This window comes from Scyliorhinus torazame, chromosome 14 (genome assembly GCF_047496885.1).
Source record: "Scyliorhinus torazame isolate Kashiwa2021f chromosome 14, sScyTor2.1, whole genome shotgun sequence".
Lineage (NCBI taxonomy): Eukaryota > Metazoa > Chordata > Chondrichthyes > Carcharhiniformes > Scyliorhinidae > Scyliorhinus > Scyliorhinus torazame.
In genome coordinates, this window is record NC_092720.1 from 167153322 (window position 1) to 167174911 (window position 21590).

Below are 21590 nucleotides of genomic sequence, written 5' to 3' on the forward strand. Positions count from 1 at the left end.
TTTTGAGTTCATCACCACCTTACCCTGATCATCCCTAACTTTATCAACCTCCCTCGCCGCCTCCTGCTTCCTCAATTGAAGGGCCAACATCCTACTCGCCTGTTCCCCGTCCTCATACACAGTCACTCTGGCTCTCCGCAACTACCCCACCTCCTTCCCCGTAGAGACTAGCCCAAACTCCATCTGGAGCTTCTGCCTCTCCTTCAACAGCCCTGCCTCCGGCCCCTCAAAATGTCCACCCTCAAAATCTCATCCTCCAGTGTTGCCCGCTCCGCCTTCTCCCTGTGCGCCTGAATCAATATAAACTCCCCCCGACAGCCTTAAGTGCCTCCCACAATGGGTCCTCGCCCGTGTCGTTCAACTCCACGTGGCCCCGAGTGGCTGCCTGCACCCGCTCACCCATCTCTTCATCCGCCAACACCCCCACGTCTAGCCTCCACTGCGAGCGTTGGGCCTCCCCCGAACCACCTGAGCCAGTGTGGTACCCCGTCGGAAACCACAATCGCTGAGTACCCAGAGTCGGCCATCCCTGCCAGCAGCGCCTGTCGATCACAAAAATGTCAATCCGGGAGTACACCCAGTGCACATTGGAGAAGTATAAAAACTTCTTCGCCCTCGGACTCCCAAATATCCATGGGTCCACGCCCCCCCGCCCCAATGCGCTCCATGAATCTCCTCAGCTCTCCCGCCACTGCCGATACCCTCGACAACTTGGGACTCGACCGGTCCAAGCTCGGATCTATGCCCGTATGAAAATCTCCCCCATAATCAACCAATGCGAGTCCAAGTCTGGAATCTTCCCCAGCACCCGCCTCATAAAATCCACGTCGTCCAATTCGGGGCAGAAATGTTTACCAGAACCACTGGCATCTCCTCCAACTTCCCACTAACCATCACATACCAGTGGAACCTGGATCGGCCACAATAGTCCCCACATCGAATGCAACCGTCTTTCTGACCAACACCGCCACCCCCTCGTCTTCATATCCAGCCCCTGGTGGAACACCTGCCCCACCCATCCCTTTCTCAGCCTCGACTTATCCTCCAACTTCAGGTGCGTCTCCTGCAGAAACACCACATCTGCCTTCAGAATCCTCAGATGTGTGAACTCACATTACCGTTTAACTGGTCCATTCAACCCCCTATGTTCCACGTGACTAGCCTAGTCATGGGGCTCCCCACCCTCTTCCCCTGCCAATCAGCAATACCCCTTTTTCAGCCAGCCCCCAGCCCGCATCACGCGCCCCTCCAGGCCCACCCTTGGATGTCCACCACCATCGATCCTTTCCCAACTGCACCACACCAACTGCACCCTTGTCAACAACCCTCTGCCCAAACCTCAAACAAAAGGGGAATATTAACTCTTTCCTAAAATGGGGAGCTGACGGAGAATGAGATCATAATCTTGGTGAAAGTGGAACAGATGGAGGAAGATCGAAGGTTAAATGCACAGAAAACTGTGGAACTTGGAGAGGCTGAAATAATTAAATGAAGACTCTTAAACAAAGCACTAGATGAAAAAGATAAGAATACCACAAACATGAATGTACAATGGAAGCAGATTAAAGAATCTGTCAAAGTAGGTGGGGACCAAATAGCATTGGGTTTTTAAGAGGAACATGGACGTAGAAACTGTGGGTCATGACTGCAATGTTGCAAAGGATGGAAGAGGAAGAAAACAGAAAAATCATAGAATCCCTACAGTGCATCAATACCAATATCCACACTGCAGATGGCAAGCTGAAATATAGACACTTAAATAACGAGTTAAGAAGACAAACAGAAAAGGCACATTAACAATGGATAAAAGAGCAGTGTGATAACTCAAAGAATTGGATCACCTAGGAAGGGTAGACTTTGTGCAAAAATAGTGGAGATTACTGGCACTCAGTATAAAGGAGTGAAAACAACAGCAATGGAGAATAACGAAAATCTGATGAAATAAGAAAAAATATGGGGTGAGCATGTTGAACAAAAAATAAAAACCCTGAAATGATTGAGCTGGAAGGAGAGAAACACTGCCACAAACATCACTGGACCAGAAATACTAGAAAATGAGATGAGAGCAGCAATAATGAAATAAAAACTGGGAAAAGCAGATGAAATACTTTTAAAATTAATTAAATTCATTGGGACGAACTGAACATAAATGTTTACGGAGATGTGCAAAGTTAGTTACATATCAGGAGAGTGACCAGAGGACCTCTTGCAGACTATAATACCACCATAAAAGAAACCAAAGGCATGCTAACGTTCTGACTGACATACAATTAATCTGCTTGTCCATGTTCCAAAGGTTGTGCTCGGAGTTATAACACAGAGAGTGTGTGGGAATGCACAGAGCTGTATCAGAGATGGCCAGTTTAGATTTGATGGAGGAAGAGAGACAAGAGCAGCAATTGGCAGAATACGATTAATGAGTGAAAACAGTTTAGAGTTTGGACAGAAATTCTATTTTTGTTCTGTAGATTTTGGAGAAGGATTTGATTGGGTTGACTGGATTAAAGTCTTGACAGTGCTGAAAGACATTGGAAAAGACCGGAGGAATTGACGACACATATGAAATCTGTACCTGGAATAAACAGTAACAGTGGCCAAAGGAGTGTCGGAACCATGTGTAATTGGACAAAGAGCTCAAAGAGCGTTGCCAGTCCTCTTCAGTGTCTATACAAATGCTTTGGTCAAAGAGGGGTTTGAAGGCACAGAAACTGGTGTTAAGATTGGTGGATTGAATTATAATACCAGTTATTTTGCAGGTGATAAAAGCACTTGTACCACAGAGGAATGATTCTGAGAACTAGTGGATAGATCAGTAACAGCAGGTACGACCCTTGAAATGAAAGTTAACATTGACAAAACCAAAGTGATGCATATTTCAAAGTCACCAAGCAATATTCATTTACACATAGCAGGAAGAGAACTAGAACAGGTGCAAGAAGTCAAGTATTTATGAAGCATAATATCTGCAGACGGATGATGTAACTAAACAATAAGAACAAGGAAAGGGAGGGAAGTCTCTGCCAGGAAAGCTCAGTGAACTACTCAAGAAGCAATCAGTAAAGAGTTCGATTTGGAGTGTAAATTTGTATGGGTGTGAAACTTAGACCTTGGGGAAAGGGGGAAGCAACTTGCTAAAACTCCTCAAAATGTGTGTTTGGAAGAGAATGGAAAGGAGCAGCTGAACAAGTGACAAATGAGAAAGTGATGAGGAGAGGAAAGGACAAAGAAATTTACTGAATATAATTTGGAAAAGGCAGAGGAATAGGACAGGGCGCATCATTAGAAGAAATGCATTAGTAAGGGACGCCATAGAGGGAAGATTTGAAATGAAAAGATGGCGAGGGAGGCAAGGAATGTGAACCTTGGAGGCTCGAAACTTGAAGTTATTGGCAAATGAAGACTGGCACAGAATAGAGAAACATAGGAAGACAAATGAGGAATCAGTAACTTGTGTCTAAACACACCTGATGATGATAATTGGTGTTCGAGCAGTACTTTGTAAAGTTGAAAGCGATGCCCAGGAGAGTTTAGAAGCTAAAATAAGGATTTTATTGAACTGGGGAATCGTATAGATGAATAAAATAAACTGGAAGTGTGATAGTGAGCAGTGTTGCCTCCACCCTCACCCTCTCTCAGCGTAAGAGGCCTCCTTTCCCCACAAGCTCCAAATGCCCCTTGCTTTCTCAATGTTTCTTTCCCTCCCTCCACCTCTTTCACACTCAGTCTCTCCCTCTTGTATTCCCTCTCTCTCTTACTCCCTCCCTCTCACACTGCCCCTCCCTCTCTCTTGGTCCCTCTCACATTCCTTCTCTCTCATAGTCACAGCCAGAGCTGTTTTTCCTGCACTGTTTTTCCACCACCTTGTCCTCTATCTCTCCTCTGGATCCGCCAATGTCTTTTCTATTGAAATAAGAGGGTTGTTGTAATTGGGAGAGGGGGGGGGAGGGGAGAACGGGACTGTTCATTTGGACCCACCTCAGTAGACTTTAACCGGTAGCTGCTGGAAACAGCACCCCCTTCATTCCATTGAAAAATGATTTTAAAATATAACTTTCTTTTTGGTTTCAATTCTCCAACCGAAACTGAATCTAACATATTTTAAGTTATTGTCAGCTGTGGATTAATTAGCACTCTCGGCAGAATATTGTGGGTTCAAGTCACATTCCAGAGACTTGAGCACTGAGGCTGACACTCCAGTGCAGTACTGAGGGAGCGCTGCACTGTCAGAGGTACCATCTTTCAGATCAGTTAAACCAAGCCCCTTTCTTCCCGCTCAGGTGAGTGTAAAAAATCCCATGACACTGCCTCACAGCGCCAGGGACCCGGGTTCAATTCTGGCCTTGGCTGACTGCTTGTGTGAAGTTTGTAAGTTCTCACCGTGTCTGCGTTGGTTTTCTCCGGGTGCTCCGGTTTCGTCCCACAGTCCAAAGATGTGCAGGTTAGGTGGATTGGCCATGATAAATTGCCCCTTAGTGTCCAAAGGTTAGGGGGGCGGGGGGGTTTACGGGGGTAGGGCGGGGGCATAGGTCTAGGTAGGATGCTCTTTCAGAGGGTCGGTGCAGACTCGATGGGCCAAATGGCCTTCTTCTGTACTGTAGGGATTCTAAGAACAGGGGAGTTATTGCTGATGTCCTGGTCAACATGAATCCTGCAATCAACATCACAAAAACAGATTATCCAGTCATTATCATATTGCTGTTTGTCGGACCTTGCTATGCACTAATTGGTTGCCACGTGTCTTAGATTACAACAGTGAAAAAACACTTCATTGGCTGTAAAGTGCCTTCAGATAGAGATTGTGAAAGTTGGTATATAAATGAAATGAAAGTCTTTCTTTCTCAAGGAAATGTTCTGATTCCTGTGAACTGGAAATTCTAAACAAATTGATGGAGAAAGTGTCCCAGGCCAGTGACATTGATCAATATATTGTGTACAGGACTCTTACTGTAGCTCCTAAGTGTTTCAGTGAATAGGAACACAGTATGTGGACAAATCAGGTAGCTTTGATTGAGTTAAAAAATGAATTTATTCTGAGTTGTAAATCTGCACAGAAGATTGATAAAACAGCAGTCAAACAACACAATTTTCAGCTTAGAACAAACTTTGAACCAACAAACACAACAAAGCATTTGAAAATGATTCAAGATCTTTCCCAGAACACGAAATGAATCTTGGAAGAGTGTGAGGTGAACATATCACACCGTTATTACATCGAGGTTTGATGGGCTGAGGGAACTCAGATCTGTAGAGACTCACCCAAACTCCCTGACCATACTCATGATAATAGTCCTCCCAGACAATAGAGTATATGCAGAGTGTGGTGAACTCAGCCCAACACATCACACAAGCTTGCCATCATCCCATTGATTCTGTATGCACCTCCTGCTGCCTCAGGAAGGCAGACAGCATTGTCAGTGACCCCTCACACCCAGGCTTTGCCCTCTTCCAGACCCTTCCATCAGGCAGAAGACATAGAAATCTGAAGACCCGCACATCAAGACATAGGAACAGCTTCTTCCCCACAGTTACTAGACTCCTGAACGACTCTACCTTGGACTGAACTGTTCCCTTTAAGATCATTATTCATGACACCCTATGTTGCTCTTGTTTGGCCTTGTTCCGCACTTTAACCAATCACTATTTGTTGATGCACCATTGTCAATGTACTCTGTTGATTATTCTTTTGTCTACTATGTACGTACTGTGTACGTTCCCATGGCCGCAGAAAAATACTGTACTTCGGTACATGTGACAATAAATATCATTCAATCAAGTATAATAATAATCTTTATTGTCACAAGTAGGCTTACATTAACACTGCAACGAAGTTACCATGAAAAGCCCCTAGTCGCCACATTCCGGTGCCTGTTCGGGTATACAGAAGGAGAATTCAATGTCCAAATTACCTAACACCACGTCTTTCGGGACTTGTGGGAGGAAACTGGAACACCCGGAGGAAACCCAAGCAGACACGGGAGAATGTGCAGACTCCGCACAGACAGTGACCCAAGCCAGGAATCGAACCCGAGACCATGGCGCTGTGAAGCAACAATGCTAACCACTGTGCTACCGTGCCACCCATACAAACATTACCCATGGTATTCATCAAATACCTGAAGAGGATCTGCCTATAATTCACATCGCCAACTAAAGCAGGGTCCGATTCTACCCTACACCCACTGCTGAGAGCTGGCTCACTTTACTAACACACACTCACACTCACATCAGGGGAAACTCTCAGAATACTAGACAAAAGTTTCTTTAAAATCCCCGTGTTTTAGTCTGGCTCCCAATTCCGATAGTCAGAAATGACACCGAGCTCGTTACCATCATACAAACCCACCAATGGTTACAGAGATCCAATGATCAAATGGGTCCATGGATCAATCACTTTCCATTCCTGTTCAGCGCTATAAATTCCCTTTGACACTCCATTCCCCACAATGCTTCTGTAACTGTCAATCTGGTTTATCCACTCCCTCCTTTCCATCTTCTACACCCTTGTCCTCAAATTTCCTCTGGTGGGAGAATCCAGAACAAGGGGACAGAGCATTAACGTTAGAGCTAGTCTGTTCAGGGGTGACAGACAATTCTCAGTGTAACAGAAGCAGGTGACCGGGCTGCTATTCTGTGTGGGGATGGCTGTGTCTGGCAGAACAAAGGTTGTGGAACAGTCCTGACACATGTCACACTGGAAGAGTTTGTCTCCCACGTTGGTTCACTATTCCAAGTGAACAGAGAAAGGAGTGACGATTTTATTACAGAACTCACACCGATACTGTACCTAATGTGCGAGAGTGTTGATAGATCAGCAGTTTCGCTGACTGTATGAAAACGTTCCCACACACCTTACATCAATGATTTCTCACTAGTGTGGATCTGCTGATGCTTCAGGGGGGGATGAACGCCTTGTCTTAAGCATCGTACTTGAAGATTTATTCCCCTGTGTGAATTCTCCGATGGAGCAGGAGGTATGATGACCTCGAGAAAGATTTGTTGCAGACACCACACGGGAATGGTTTCTCCCCAGTGTGAATGCGGCGGTGTTCTACGAGCAACGATAGCTGCTTGAAGGCTTGGTCGCATACATCACATTTGAAGGGTTTTTCCTTTTCTGTGAATCCTCTGGTGCCTCAGTAGATCGGAGGATTGGATGAAAGCCATTTCGCAAAATTCACATCTGAAGGGTTTCTCCCCTGTGTGAATCATCCGGTGTATCAGGAGGCTCGAAGATCTTACAAAAGCCTTATCGCAAACATTACACTTGAAGGGTTTCTCCCCTGTGTGGATCTTCTGATGGACCAGGAGGCTCCCTAACTGTGAGAAAGATTTGTCACACACCTCACACTTGACTGGCTTCTCCCCGGTGTGAATGCGTTGGTGTGCACGGAGGGTTGATAACTGTGCAAATGATTTGTCGCACTTCTCGCATCGGAATGGTTTCTCCCCTGTGTGAATACGTTGGTGTACGCGGAGGGTAGATAAGTGGGAGAATGATTTATTGCACACCTCACACCTGAATGGTTTCTCCCCCGTGTGAATGCGTTGGTGTGCACGGAGGTTTGATGAGTTCGAGAATGATTTGTTACACTCCTCACACTCGAACGGGTTCTCCACAGTGTGCATGCGTTGGTGTCCGCGGAAGGTTGATGAATGCGAGAATGATTTGTCGCACACCTCGCACGTGAAGGGTTTCTCCCCTGTGTGAATGCGTTGGTGTATTTGGAGATTTGATAATTGTGAGAAGGACTTGTCACACACCTCGCACGTGAATGGTTTCTCCCCTGTGTGAATGCGTCGGTGTGTGTGGAGGCTCCAGGACTTTGAGAATGATTTGTTGCACACCTCACACCTGAATAGCCTCTCATCTGTGTAATCGTGAGGCTGATTCAGGAGTGTCGGTGACTGTGTCCATTCTTGGTTGCTCACCTCACTCTGGAATGGTTTCTCTTCCATGTGGTTGTGCAGTTGTTCCTTGGATGATGGTCAGGATCTATCTGCGGTGTCTATCCTCTCTGTATCCTCGGGTGTAGTGCGGTGCAATCCTTCTGTAAAACAGGAAAAGGAAATGTGATTTCCTCCAACTCCCTCTCCTTTGCTGAAGGGGCTGACTTCTCAGCATCTACCTTCTTTCTTCACCCAGCCACCATCCCCTCCCACCGCTATCTTTCCAGGCAATGAGGTCAATGGAAAAGACAGTCAGAGGGTGTTGTGTAAAAAAGGCTATCGACTCATTGTGAGCTTGTGTCATTCGTGTAGTTTGACCCATTAGTGTATGAGTTTAAGATGAAAACTACTCCAGGGTAATGATAATTTAATGGAGCTTTTTCAAGTGTTAGAGACCAAGATGCTGAACATTTGTAGACTGAGTCTTGTTCATTGAGACTGTATATTCAGTCTGCCTGTTGGTGGGAGAGGCTGATTTACCTGCGGTGTGTTCTAAACAAAACTTTGGAGAGGGTATGAAAGAGATATACTGGAATAATTCCAGGACTGAGGGATTACAGTTATGTGGATAAACTGCAGAAGCTGGAATTTATTCCCTTAGAGCAGAGAAGGCTAAGAGCAGATTTGTTAGAGATGTTTAAAATCGTGAAGGATTTAGACCAGTGATGGGCAATCTTGGCTAGTGAGTGGACTGTATGAATGGCCCTCCTTCATCTCAGTGGGCCATGAGGTTGAATTTGGGCTTGTTTACTAACCATGATCCCATGAATAAGATTAAATACATTTAATGAAGACTGATTATTTCATAATGAGCTATAGAAAATGTTTAATAATTTACATATTAATAGAACTATCAGTTTCAAATGGTAAAAACAAAGCAATTATTTACGCTTTGGATGCAGAGGGAACGTCCGGCTGTCACACTCAGGGTTGTGTCAGCACGCACCTCACTTCGCTTGCTTTGCTTTATGTGTATATCATTTCAGTCATACCGGTAGGAAAAAAAACGTGCATGGAAATCACTGGAATGTGGCAACTCTGCACATGGGCGACGGTCAACAAAATGTCTTGTGGGCCTCTTACGATCTCAGACCAGAACCCAACAGTGGCTAGGATACTGGACAGAAACCCAATATTTTCTTTTAATTTTGTACAGCTGTAAGGAAAGGATATATCACTCCAGGAAGGATTACACAAAGAAATCAGGGATATGGTATATTAAAACGTTATTACCAACTCAGTATTAAAATAACTTTAACATCACACCAGAAAACAGCTTACAATTACTCCTTCAACATTGCTACTCAATACAGTGAATCCAATACTCTAAACTGCTATCTTTATTGCCACTCAAACAAGAAGAAAAAAACGTCTCAGCTCTCAATCCACTGTTAAAATACCATGAGCACCCAGGAGTACCCACTTTCCAGAGATGGTCTTTTAGAAGGAAAGAACTTTCGACACTGCTTTAAAAAAAAAGACCTGAATCCTGTGAGAACCATGCAGAAACTCTGGCTGTATTTCTTCAGATACTGTTTTAGAGTGTTCACCTTTCCAACCACAATGCTCTTCTGTCTGCCGAAGTATCTGAACTGCAGAGAGCAAACTGCTTGACTTTTGTTCACAGCTTTATCTAAAACTCCACTGAATTGCTTTCCCTGCAAAATGCCTGATACCCAGTAACAACATCATCTTACCAATCTAATTAACTCCACAGGGAACCCCCTTAATCCAAACAAAACTGCATTAGTCCAAGCGTTTTACGATGGCTTAATTGCACGTCTGACACCCAAAAGCTTTGTTGTCTTTCAAACTATGGTTTCTTTTAAAACATGACTGCAGCAGTCATACACACACTAACTGTTATAACCTGCCTGCTTACCACTGGCTGGGGACTAATGGCAATCCCACAATCCTTTGGGAGTATGAGCTTCCCCAATGAGGGGGTCGGAGAACTCATTAACAGATTCATTAACAAGGTAGACTGGGAGCAAAGACTTTATGGTGAAACAGTTGAGGAAAAGTGGAGAAACTTCCAAGCGATTTTTCACAGTGCTCAGCAAAGGTTTATACCAACAAAAAGTAAGGACGGTAGAAAGAGGGAAAATCGACCGTGGATATCAAAGTAAATAAGGGAAAGTATCAAATTGAAGGAAAAAGCATACAAAGTGGCAAAGATTAGTGGGAGACTAGAGGACTGGGAAATCTTTAGGGGGGCAACAGAAAGCTACTAAAAAAGCTATAAAGAGTAAGATAGATTATGAGAGTAAACTTGCTCAGAACATAAAAACAGATTGTAAAAGTTTCTACAAATATATAAAACAAAAAAGAGTGGCTAAGGTAAATATTGGTCCTTTTGAGGATGAGAAGGGAGATTTAATAATGGGAGATGAGGAAATGGCTGAGGATCTGAACAGGTTTTTTGGGTCGGTCTTCGCAGTGGAAGACACAAATAACATGACAGTGACTGATAGAAATGAGGCTATGTGGACCTTGAGATGATTGTTATCACTAAGGAGGTAGTGATGGGCAAGCTAATGGGGCTAAAGGTAGACAAGTCTCCTGGCCCTGATGGAATGCATCCTAGAGTGCTAAAAGAGATGGCTAGGGAAATTGCAAATGCACTAGTGATAATTTGCCAAAATTCACTAGACTCTGGGGTGTTCCTGGCGGTTTGGAAATTAGCAAACGTGACACCACTGTTTAAAAAAGGAGGTAGGCAGAAAGTGGGTAATTATAAGCCAGTGAGCTGTTCACCTAGGTAATAGGGAACATGCTGGAATCTATCATCAAGGAAGAAATAGCGAGGCATCTGGATGGAAATTGTCCCATTGGGCAGACGCAGCATGGATTCATAAATGGCAGGTCGTGCCTAACTAATTTAGTGGAATTTTTTTAGGACATTACCAGTGCGGTAGATAACGGGGAGCCAATGAATGTGGTATATCTGGATTTCCAGAAAGCCTTTGACAAGGTGCCACACAAAAGGTTGCTGCATGAGATAAAGATGCATGGCATTAAGGGTGAAGTATAAAGATGCATGGCTAGAGGATTGGTTAATTAATAGAAAGCAAAGAGTGGGGATTAATGGGTGTTTCTCTGGTTGGCAATTAGTAGCTAGTGGTGTCCCTCAGGGATCAGTGTTGGGCCCACAGTTGTTCACAATTTACATAGATGATTTGGAGTTGGGGACCAAGGGCAATGTGTCCAAGTTTGCAGACGACACTAAGATGAGTGGTAAAGCAAAAAGTGCAGAGGATACTGGAAGTCTGCAGAGGGATTTGGATAGGTTAAGTGAATGGGCTAGGGTCTGGCAGATGGAATACAATGTTGATAAATGTGCGGTTATCCATTTTGGTAGGAATAACAGCAAAAGGGATTATTATTTAAATGATAAAATAGTAAAACATGCTGCTGTGCAGAGTGACCTGGGTGTGCTAGTGCATTGTTATATGTTTTAGTTGCTGTGAAATGAAGAGTCTAAAGTTCTTGTTCCTTTTCACCAAACACCATTTATTTCACTTCCACAGCCTCTGCACAAAACTCTTAACAACACACCACCTGCCAGAGGTGCATATCAGTGTCAATTAATGGTTACTTAACATAAATGAGACAACTAATTGCAATGTCTCTTAACCCATTACTTAACAGTCTCCCCTTCCTTGGAGAAAAAATAATAACTAGGTGAAAACAAAATTTAAAGAAACTCAAAAACACACACATGATGTCCCCCCCCTTTTTGTTTTTTTGTTTGGACGAGAAAGAAAAAAAACAGTCACAGAAACAAGCGCCCTTCATTAACAATATCCAAAAGTTTCTGTGAACTCGCCCCTCTTTTTGTAAAACAGTCTGACAGTTGATAGCTCCTGTCGACCCATTTAATTTTTGTTATTTCCCCTCTGTCCAACATCTGCTTCAAACTTGCGATGTCTATCCGTAACCTCTTTTCATTGACACTTTTTGTAGCGTGCACATTTTCCCACAGGGATTTATTGTCAATGTGACAGTCAATAGGTATATTACCCAAATCCCCTAATCCCAAAATTTCTGTCAATATCATACTTATATAAAAAGCCATATCCACCGCTTCTACAAGGCTTAACGTCTCAGCAGCCAAAGTGTTTTTTTACCACTCTCCTTATTTTCTTTGTTTCCCACACAAGTGGGCAACATTTACCATTGTTCCCCAAAAGGAACATTATAAAACCTCGAGCACTTGAAACCCCATCACATAAATTTGCGTAGGACGCATCACTATAAACTATGAGTTTCAAGTGCTTAAGGTCACCTAAAACGGGAACTTCAAAACACACTCCTGCATTTTTAGTTTGGCCAATGCTTTATTTGCTCTTATTATGTCTTCCACTTTGGGATCATTAATTTTTGTACTCAACTCTAAGACATCAAAACTCACGTCCGGTCTAGTCTGTCTACCTAACCAGTTCAGTTGCCCAATTAAACTTCGCAGTTGCTCTTTTTCTATCTTTGAAACCATTGCGTCTTTTTGTGAAACTCGGCCATGACTAATTGCTATTGGGGAGATGCTTTCCAAATAAGATTGCTGACGTAAAGTTGCCCCTAACTTAGTCTGTCCAATTTCCAGTCCAATATATTTAAATGCACCGGAAGCCTGACTTCCAACCCTGAATTCTTTCCTCAAACCAGAGATTATAATACCTTCAAAATCACTAGTCCCACCCCACAAAAAATCATCGACATGCATCATAAAAATGCCAGAAAGATTTCCTTTATAGTGCCAGTAAAACATTGCAGGATCTGCTTTCAACTGGCAACAGCCTAAATTTAACAAAACTGACCTTACCGAAAAATACCAGACTCTAGATGCATCATTTAATACACATTTGTTCAACTTCCAGAGTACCCCTTCTGTGTTAGCTGCTTCTTTAGGAGGACGGAGAAAAATGTCTCTCTGGAGCTGATGCCCCTGCAAAAAGGCAGCTTTTATATCTATAGATTTGCATTCCCATGCCTTTGTGGCTAATAGAGCCAAGAAGATCTTTAAAATAACCTTTCCTGCTGTAGGTGAATCTACCCTTAAATCCTGATCTTCTAAGTTTTCTTCAAATCCCCTTGCCACGAGCCTGGCCTTTGCCTTATAAGTTCCATCCAGAAGAACCTTTTCCGTGCAAATCCATCTGTGGGATAGAGCTCTTTGTCCCCTATCCGGTACTTCCGTGTATACCCCAAATTCACTCCAACTATGCAATTCTTGCTGTTTAGCTTATTTAATAACCCTTTCATCTAATTTATTTGAAGCCACCAAAATCTCACGTGCATGTGGGCTTCTACTCCTATTAGTATTCGTAGTCTTACTCATGTTCCGAGATCTTGACAAACTACGTCCCCTCTCCCGCCTGGTATCTCGTTCTGTACTGCTACTTCTTGATCTTTCCCTTCTGCTGTGGGATGGCCTTTCAATAGTTCTCGACCTTTTCCTGCGGACCTGTCCACTATCCGATGTACTATCTGAACTGGCACTGCGTTTCTGTGCCCTCCATTTTTGAACTTCGTTTTCCCAATCCATTGTCTTGACTCCTTCCCCTGAATGCTGTACATTCAACCAATGTTTATACTTTCCAGTGGCCTTCCCTGCTCTACTAATAACAGTTGCATCCTTTCATTGACTAGACCCTTCAGGCAAGTATGTCACTTTTGTACCAACTTTTGGCAGTTGCCCTTTCGGAAAAATGGCCTGTTTTAATTCACCAGAAGTGTTGTGTTCCTCCACAGAAACCCTGTCTATATCAGTTAATTGGTCCTCATAGTTCTGTAACACATGCGTACCAGATTACTCTGGTTCCTCGTCATGTCTGTCTGCTCTGTCTAAATTTGAACATTTGTAATCTGTACCCATTATCCTTGATGAATGGACCCTAACAGTTTGATTACCATGTTGCAAAATAATTGTTTTGCCATCTATGCCTATGATCTTCCCTGGGCCTTTCCATTCATTAGAATTGTCTCTCTTATAGTATACCATGTCTCCTTGCTGAAAAACGGCACCTGATGGCCGTACGTTATGTCTTAAAGCTCTGCGAGTTCTTTCAGAGACTTCTGCTTCCAAAAAAGCTTTTCTACTGCTATGTAATGCATTTAAATGTTCAGCAAAACCAGAGCTAATTGTAGTCCCTCCCAAGCTGGAGGCTGGTCATCCAAAATGGACGGAATTTTAGGATTTTTACCAAACACTAATTGATAAGGACTATAGCCCCCAACCATCTGCAATGAATTCTTTGCATGTACTGCCCATGCTAAAACTGAATTTAGCCTGCAATTTGGTCGATCTGCCAAAATTTTCCGAAGCATGTCTTCGATGACAGCATGATTTTTTTCACAGACACCATTACTAAATGGGCTTTCTGTAGCCGTATTCATAACTCTGATATTCATGTTTTCACACATATCCCTAAACTCATCATTAGCAAATTCTCCCCCATTGTCCGTAAGGGATTTTGCCGGTGGACCCATTCCTGTCCCTATCCATTTTTCCACGATTTGATCCAGAATTACTCTCTTTTCTTTACTTCATACAATCGTTGATTGACTAAATCTGGTTGCTAAATCTACAAAATGCGAAATAAATATATTATTTGCTTTGTCCCAGATCGTAAGGTCCATGGCCACAATGTCGTTAAAATCCCTGGCCAAAGGTAGGGTTACTATCGGTCGTGCTGGTGTCCTTCTGTACTTCCTACAAACTTCACAGCGGTCACGAACCTGTTCTATCAGTTTAGTATAGTCGTCATCCCTTACCCCTGCATCCTTTAATAAATTTTTCAGCCTCCGAGGAGACGGATATGCAAATTGCCTATGCAGTTTTAATACCACAAGCTTTTTATCAGCTAAAGTCCCATTTTCAACTGCCATTAACACATCCTTAACCACTCTACTTGAAAAATTATTTGTCAGTAATGGAATACAATAGTGTCCCGACTGTAAATTGTAAGTCCACCGTCTTTCCAAAAACTGTTGCCTTATCCTGTTCCATATCCAGTTTCATGTGTGTTTTCTTCATCGATGGTCTGCTCAGAAGCAAAGGTATCTCACTTGATACAACATCTGTGCTAATGAAATGATTCACTCCGGCAATATTGCAAGGGATCACCACTCTTTTCAGCAACTTCAGAGTATTATCATCCCCAAACCTGAAACTTGTGGAACTTTCAAATTCCTTAACCTTGTTACGATTTTCAGCATTCAACGAGTCCAGGTAACATTTTAACCAGTCAATTCCACACACAGTAGATGTGCAGCCACTGTCCAATACAGTACAGTTGAAGGATTCTGCAACCAACACCCTCATTACCAGCGTAAAACTGCTTGTCAATAGGACAATGCCTTCTTTCTGGTCACTATCTTTTTCCTCTTCTGACTCTTCCGTGTCATGTGTCGCTTCAAACATTCTATCATAACAAGTTGGACAGTTGAAAGCATAATGGTATTGAGAGTCACATCAAAAACATTGATTTATCATGCCCCGTGCATTTCTGGGGTTCATCTTCCGATTGTAGGTTCTAACTGGGTTTCTGTCTTCATGATTTCCTTGTCTTGGTCTTCGTCTATAGTCTTGAGCCCTGTTCGTAGCCATATGATTTCGCCATCCTGTTACTAGTGTATCTTCCATATTCTGCCTTATTGCAGGCTGACCTATTTGGGTCATCAGAGCCATCGGAATTGAATGTCATCTGTTCGAATAAGGTATCCTTATCAGTAAACTGAACTCCTGTCAAAACCAGGAGCCTATCCATGTTGCTCACTCTAGCACGTCAGATAATTTAAAGGCCAACACAGACTGTGGAAATTCCAGATTGTGTTTCTGCAGCCTTTTATATAGTCTGCCAAATTCCATTATACAGTCTTCCATGGAGATATCCTCTATTTTCCAGAACTTATCAAAATCCGACCATGCTTCATACGCACTTAACAAGTCATCTTTCTTATAAATCTTACCCATATAATGTAATAAAGTCTCCAGACCTTCTTCTGAGTCTAACTCTTCCAATTCCAGCTCAGAAAGCACTTTATTTCGGATTTTACTGCCACATGGGCGGCACGGTAGCACAGTGGTTAGCACTGTTGCTTCACAGTTCCAGAGTCCCAGGTTCGATTCCCGGCTTGGGTCACTGTCTGTGTGGAGTCTGCACGTCCTCCTCGTGTGTACGTGGGTTTCCTCCGGGTGCTCCGGTTTCCTCCCACAGTCCAAAGATGTGCAGGTTGGCTGGATTGGCCATGATAAATTGCCCTTAGTGTCCAAAAATGTTAGGTGGGGTTACTGGGTTACCAGGTTAGGGTGAAGGCGTGGGCTTAAGTGGGGTGCTCTTTCCAAGGGCTGGTAAAGACTCAATGGGCCTCCTTCTGCACTGTAAATTCTATGATTCTATGATATGGTAGAGAAAGAGCCAATGCCATACCTTGTTTTCTCTTTCCCAAAGCAGTTACTTTAGTCCACATAACTACTGCACTTCTCCATTGGTCGTACGATTCCCTTTCAAAAAATAAGGGAGGATAGTCATATCCAGCCATCATTATCCTGGGTTCAGCCATATATCTTTTTTTTTTTCCTTCTCACTCACTCCTTGGTTTGATCAGGAAAAGTTGTATCTTTCAAACCTTCACATTTGCACAGTACCCATCCTCTACCATTGTTATACGTTTTAGTTACTATGAAATGAAGAGTCTAAAGTTCTTGTTCCTTTTCACCAAACACCATTTATTTCACTTCCACAGCCTCTGCACAAAGCTCTTAACAACACACCACCTGACAGAGGCCACCTGAAGCCCTTTTACATATCAGTGTCAATCAATGGATACTTAACATAAATGAGACAACTAATTGCAATGTCTCTTAACCCATTTCTTAACATGCATGAGTCGCAAAAAGTTGGTTTACAGGTGCAACAGGTGATTAAGAAGGCGAATGGAATTTTGTCCTTCATTGCTAGAGGGATGGAGTTTAAGACTAGGGAGGTTATGCTGCAATTGTATAAGGTGTTAGTGAGGCCACACCTGGAGTATTGTGTTCAGTTTTGGTCTCCTTACCTGAGAAAGGACATATTGGCACTGGAGGGAGTGCAGAGGAGATTCACTAGGTTGATCCCAGAGTTGAGGGGATTAGATTATGACGAGAGGTTGAGTAGACTGGGACTGTACTCATTGGAGTTTAGAAGGATGTGTGGGGATCTTATTGAAACATATAAAATTATGAAGGGAATAGATAGGATAGATGCAGGCAGATTGTTTCCACTGGCGGATGAAAGCAGAACTAGGGGGCATAGCCTCAAAATAAGGGGAAGTAGATTTAGGACTGAGTTTAGGAGGAACTTCTTCACCCAAAGGGTTGTGAATCTATGGAATTCCTTGCCCAGTGAAGCAGTTGAGGCTCCTTCATTAAATGTTTTTAAGATAAAGATAGATAGTTTTTTGAAGAATAAAGGGATTAAGGGTTATGGTGTTCGGGCCGGAAAGTGGACCTGAGTCCACAAAAGATCAGCCATGATCTCATTGAATGGCGGAGCAGGCTCGAGGGGCCAGATGGCCAACTCTTGCTCCTAGTTCTTATGTTCTTATTCCCTGCATAAATAAAGCTGGCCAGTTTGGAACTGGCTAGAGAGTGAGCAGCAAGGGAAGTTGCTGCTGCTGTTGTTGTTTATATATGTTATTGTAAATAAATGTTATTTATTTCTATCCTTCAACTCATGCTGGATTCTTCGTGGCCCTCACAAAACTGGCAACGAGGGTTAAAGTGAATAGCTGTCTACACTGCTGAAGCCACCTCCCTGGATTTTTGTTGGATACAGGTTGAAGTTGTTTTCTATTACACCATGCCTCTGTATGGACGTTTGGATGTTTTTGATGCTGCGCTGGAAAGCTGGAACCAGTACGCACAACGGATGCATTACTATTTCCGGGCAAACATCACCGAAAACGAGCGCCAGGTGGTCATATTGCTCACCGCCTGCGGCCCGCATACGTTTGGGGTGATTAGGAGCCTTACGTACCCAGCTGCGCCGGACACCAAAACGTTTGATGAACTTGCGAACTTAGTGGGGCAACATTATAACCCAACCCCATCCACGATAGTCCAACGTTACCAGTTTAATACCGCTGAGAGGACCCCAGGAGAATCCCTTGCCGAGTTCCAATCCAGGCTACGCAGGATTGTGGAGTACTGTGATTATGGTGAGACCTTGTCAGAAATGTTACGCGACCGTCTGGTTTGCGGTATTAACTATACGGCCACCCAGAGAAAGTTGTTAGCTGAGCCAACATTGACTTTTCAACAGGCCATTCAAATAGTATTGTCCCGAAAGCGCAGAATGGGGAGTGCAGGAGCTACAGGGAATGAGGTGCATGCCTTGGGGCGCAACCCCTTCCGTCCAAAAGCGTTCCCCCGCACCCCTGTGGTACCTTGGACGAGGCGACGTCCAGATCGACGCCAGTGGCCGTCGGACTTTCCTCCCCGAAGGGAGCCTTCTCCAGAACCAATGGATGAGGAGCCATGTCTGTGTCAGACTTGTGGGCGCCGATCCCGTCGCGGACGCCGGTCCTGGGGGTGCCAGAGGCGCCGTCGTTCCAACAGAAACTGGGGCCAACCTAGGGGCCGTATCTTCCATTTGGATGAACCTGCGGCGACTACTCCCGAGGACGTGGAGACGGAGGACGACTGCCTGCAGCTGCATTGTGTGGCAGCTCCCCGTGTGGCCCCCATTAAGGTGACAGTAAGGGTCAATGGTCACCCATTGAGATGGAGTTAGACACTGGCGCAGCGGTCTCCGTGATCGCCCAGAGGACATTCGACCGCATCAAGCATGGGATACAGACCCTTACATTAACCGACACACAGGCCAGGTTGGCCACCTACACGGGGGAACCATTGGACATTGGAAGAACTACGATGACCCCTGTTGTTTATGGACGCCAGGAGCGGCGTTTCCCACTTATCGTGGTATGCGTCCACGGGGCCAGCCTGTTGGGTCGGGACTGGTTGCGCCATTTGCGGCTGCAGTGGCAGCACATCCTCCAAACAGTTTCTGCAGGGTTGACTGAGGTGCTAGGACGATGCACAGATGTATTCCAGCCTCCAGGGGAAATTAAAAAGGGCCGTAGCCCGAATCCAAGTCGAACCAGGAGCCACGCCGCACTATTTTCGGGCGCGCCCGGTGCCTTACGCCTTGCTCCAAGGAGGTAGAAGGGGAGCTCACTCGTTTGGAGACTTTGGGTATTATCAGGCCCGTCCGTTTAGCTGACTGGGCAGCACCAATTGTACCTGTAATGTAGCCAGATGCCACAGTTTGCTTGTGCGGCGACTATAAACTTACAGTGAATACGGCTTCCCAACTCGACCGATATCCAATGCCTCGCGTAGAGGATCTCTCACCAAATTATATATGAGTTACGCCTACCTACAGTTGGAGCTGGACCCTGCCTCCCGGCCATATGTAATGATTAATACACACCGGGGCCTGTATGAATATGCACAGCCGCCCTTTGGAGTATTCTCTGCCCGCGCTATTTTTCAATGCGTCATGGAGAGCATTTTGAGAGGTATACCGCGTGTTGCTGTCTACTTAGATGACGTTTTGATTACAGGGACGTCGGAGCAGGAACATTTGGAAAATTTGGAGGCTGTCCTTCGACACTTCTTGGAGGCTGGAGTCCGTTTACGTCGCACAAAGTGCGTCTTTCAGGCGAAGGAAGTAGTCTACCTGGGTTATCGGGTGGACCGTGAAGGTTTGCACCCCGTCGCAGAGAAGGTGCGCGCAATTCAACATGCCCCCGCCCCGACCGACACTTTGAATCTTTGTTCTTTTCTTGGCCTCGTAAACTATTACGGGAAGTTCTTCCCCAATCTGGTAACTACATTGGCCCCGTTGCACCTTCTGCTAAAGAAGAATGACACCTGGGTTTGGGGTCAGCCGCAAGAAACCGCTTTCCGGCGGGTAAAACAACAATTGTCGTTGTCTGGGTTACTAACCCACTATGATCCTGGAAAGCCTTTGCTCATCACATGTGATGCATCCCCGTATGGTATTGGGGCCGTCCTGTCCCACAAGATGGAGAACGGGGCCAAGCGACCGATAGCTTTCGCCTCCCGCACATTGACTGCAGTGGAAAAAAATTACGCGCAGATCAAGAAGGAGGGCCTGGCAGTGGTCTTTGCGGTGAAACGTTTCCACCAGTACGTGTATGGCCGCCACTTCACTATCGTGACTGATCATAAGCCCCTGCTGGGACTTTTCCGAGAGGATAAGCCAATACCGCCCATTGCTTCCGCATGGATCCAGCACTGGGCTTTGTTGCTCTCTGCCTACGAGCATTCTCTAGAGCACAAACCAGGAACTCAGATAGCGAATGCTGACGCACTGAACCGATTGCCTTTATCGACCGGCCCCATGTCGACCCCCACGACCGGTGAGGTGGTTGCAACCCTAAATTTTATGGACACCCTGCCTGTCACGGCATCACAGATCTGTGAGTGGACCCAGACGGAGCCAGTCCTGTCAAAGGTTCGGCACATAGTCCTGTATGATGGGCAGCATAGACAGCTCCCAGGCGAGTTGCGGGCATTTTCCTCCAAGCTATCAGAATTTAACGTGGAAGACGGCATCCTCTTGTGGGGGACGCGTGTGATTGTCCCGGAAAAAGGACAGGAACTGATACTAAGAGACTTGCACAATGGGCATCCAGGTGTGACCAAAATGAAAATGTTGGCCCGGAGTTATATCTGGTGGCCAGGCCTCGACACCGACATTGAGAAGGTGGCCCAAAACTGCTCCATTTGCCAGGAGCATCAGAAGCTTCCGCCAGCCGCGCCCCTACATCACTGGGAATGGCCAGGGCGGCCTTGGGGCACACATGCATGTGGATTTCGCCAGACCTTTTCAAGGATCCATGTTCCTTCTATTAATCGATGCCCAGTCTAAATGGCTAGAGGTGCATAAGATGGCAGGCACAACGTCCTGTGCAACAATCGAGAAGATGCGTTTGTCTTTCAGTACGCATGGCCTCCCCGAGGTGCTGGTCATGGACAACGGCACTCCATTCACAAGTGAGGAGTTTGTGAGGTTCATAAAGATGAACGGCGTACGCCATTTCCGCACTGCCCCTTACCACCCGGCTTCAAATGGGTTGGCGGAGCGTGCAGTGCAGACATTCAAACGAGGCCTAAAGAAGCAGTCTTCCGGGTCGATGGACACGAGACTGGCTCGTTTTTTGTTTTCATATAGGACCACCCCACATGCGGTGACTGGCGTGGCTCCCGCAGAACTCCTAATGGGCCGCAGACTTCGCACCCGCCTTAGCATGATCTTCCCGGACATTGGCGCAAAAGTACGCCGCACACAAGAATGGCAGGGATATGGTTTTTCTCGGCATCGGCCGATTCGGCAGTTTGCGCCCGGTGACCCAGTGTTCGTTCGGAATTTTGCTGGTGGTGCCCAGTGGGTCCCTGGATTAATCTTTCGCCAAATGGGCCCTATCTCTTACCAGGTGCAAGCCCAGGGTCGTCTCCAGCACAAGCATGTAGACCACGTTCGGTCCAGAAGACCATCCCTTCCAAAGATTCCCCGCCCCCGGAGCTCATTTCTACAGCCACAGAGACCAGACACAGTGGAAAGTATTCC

The 21590-nt window shown here is 45.2% G+C and overlaps 2 protein-coding genes across 2 annotated transcripts in view; one reads left to right on the forward strand and one right to left on the reverse strand.

The window, feature by feature from the left end:
* The window catches only part of LOC140390194 (uncharacterized), a 114909-nt gene that overhangs the window by 59578 nt on the left and 33741 nt on the right, over positions 1-21590 (forward strand). The gene's annotated exons all lie outside the window — the stretch shown is intronic.
* The window catches only part of LOC140390195 (uncharacterized), a 64695-nt gene that overhangs the window by 31736 nt on the left and 11369 nt on the right, over positions 1-21590 (reverse strand). Inside the window, exon 2 of the mRNA XM_072475145.1 lies at positions 7123-8048. Coding sequence (XP_072331246.1) covers positions 7123-7956 — 834 coding nt within the window. The 5' untranslated portion in view covers positions 7957-8048. The remainder of the gene's footprint in view (positions 1-7122; positions 8049-21590) is intronic.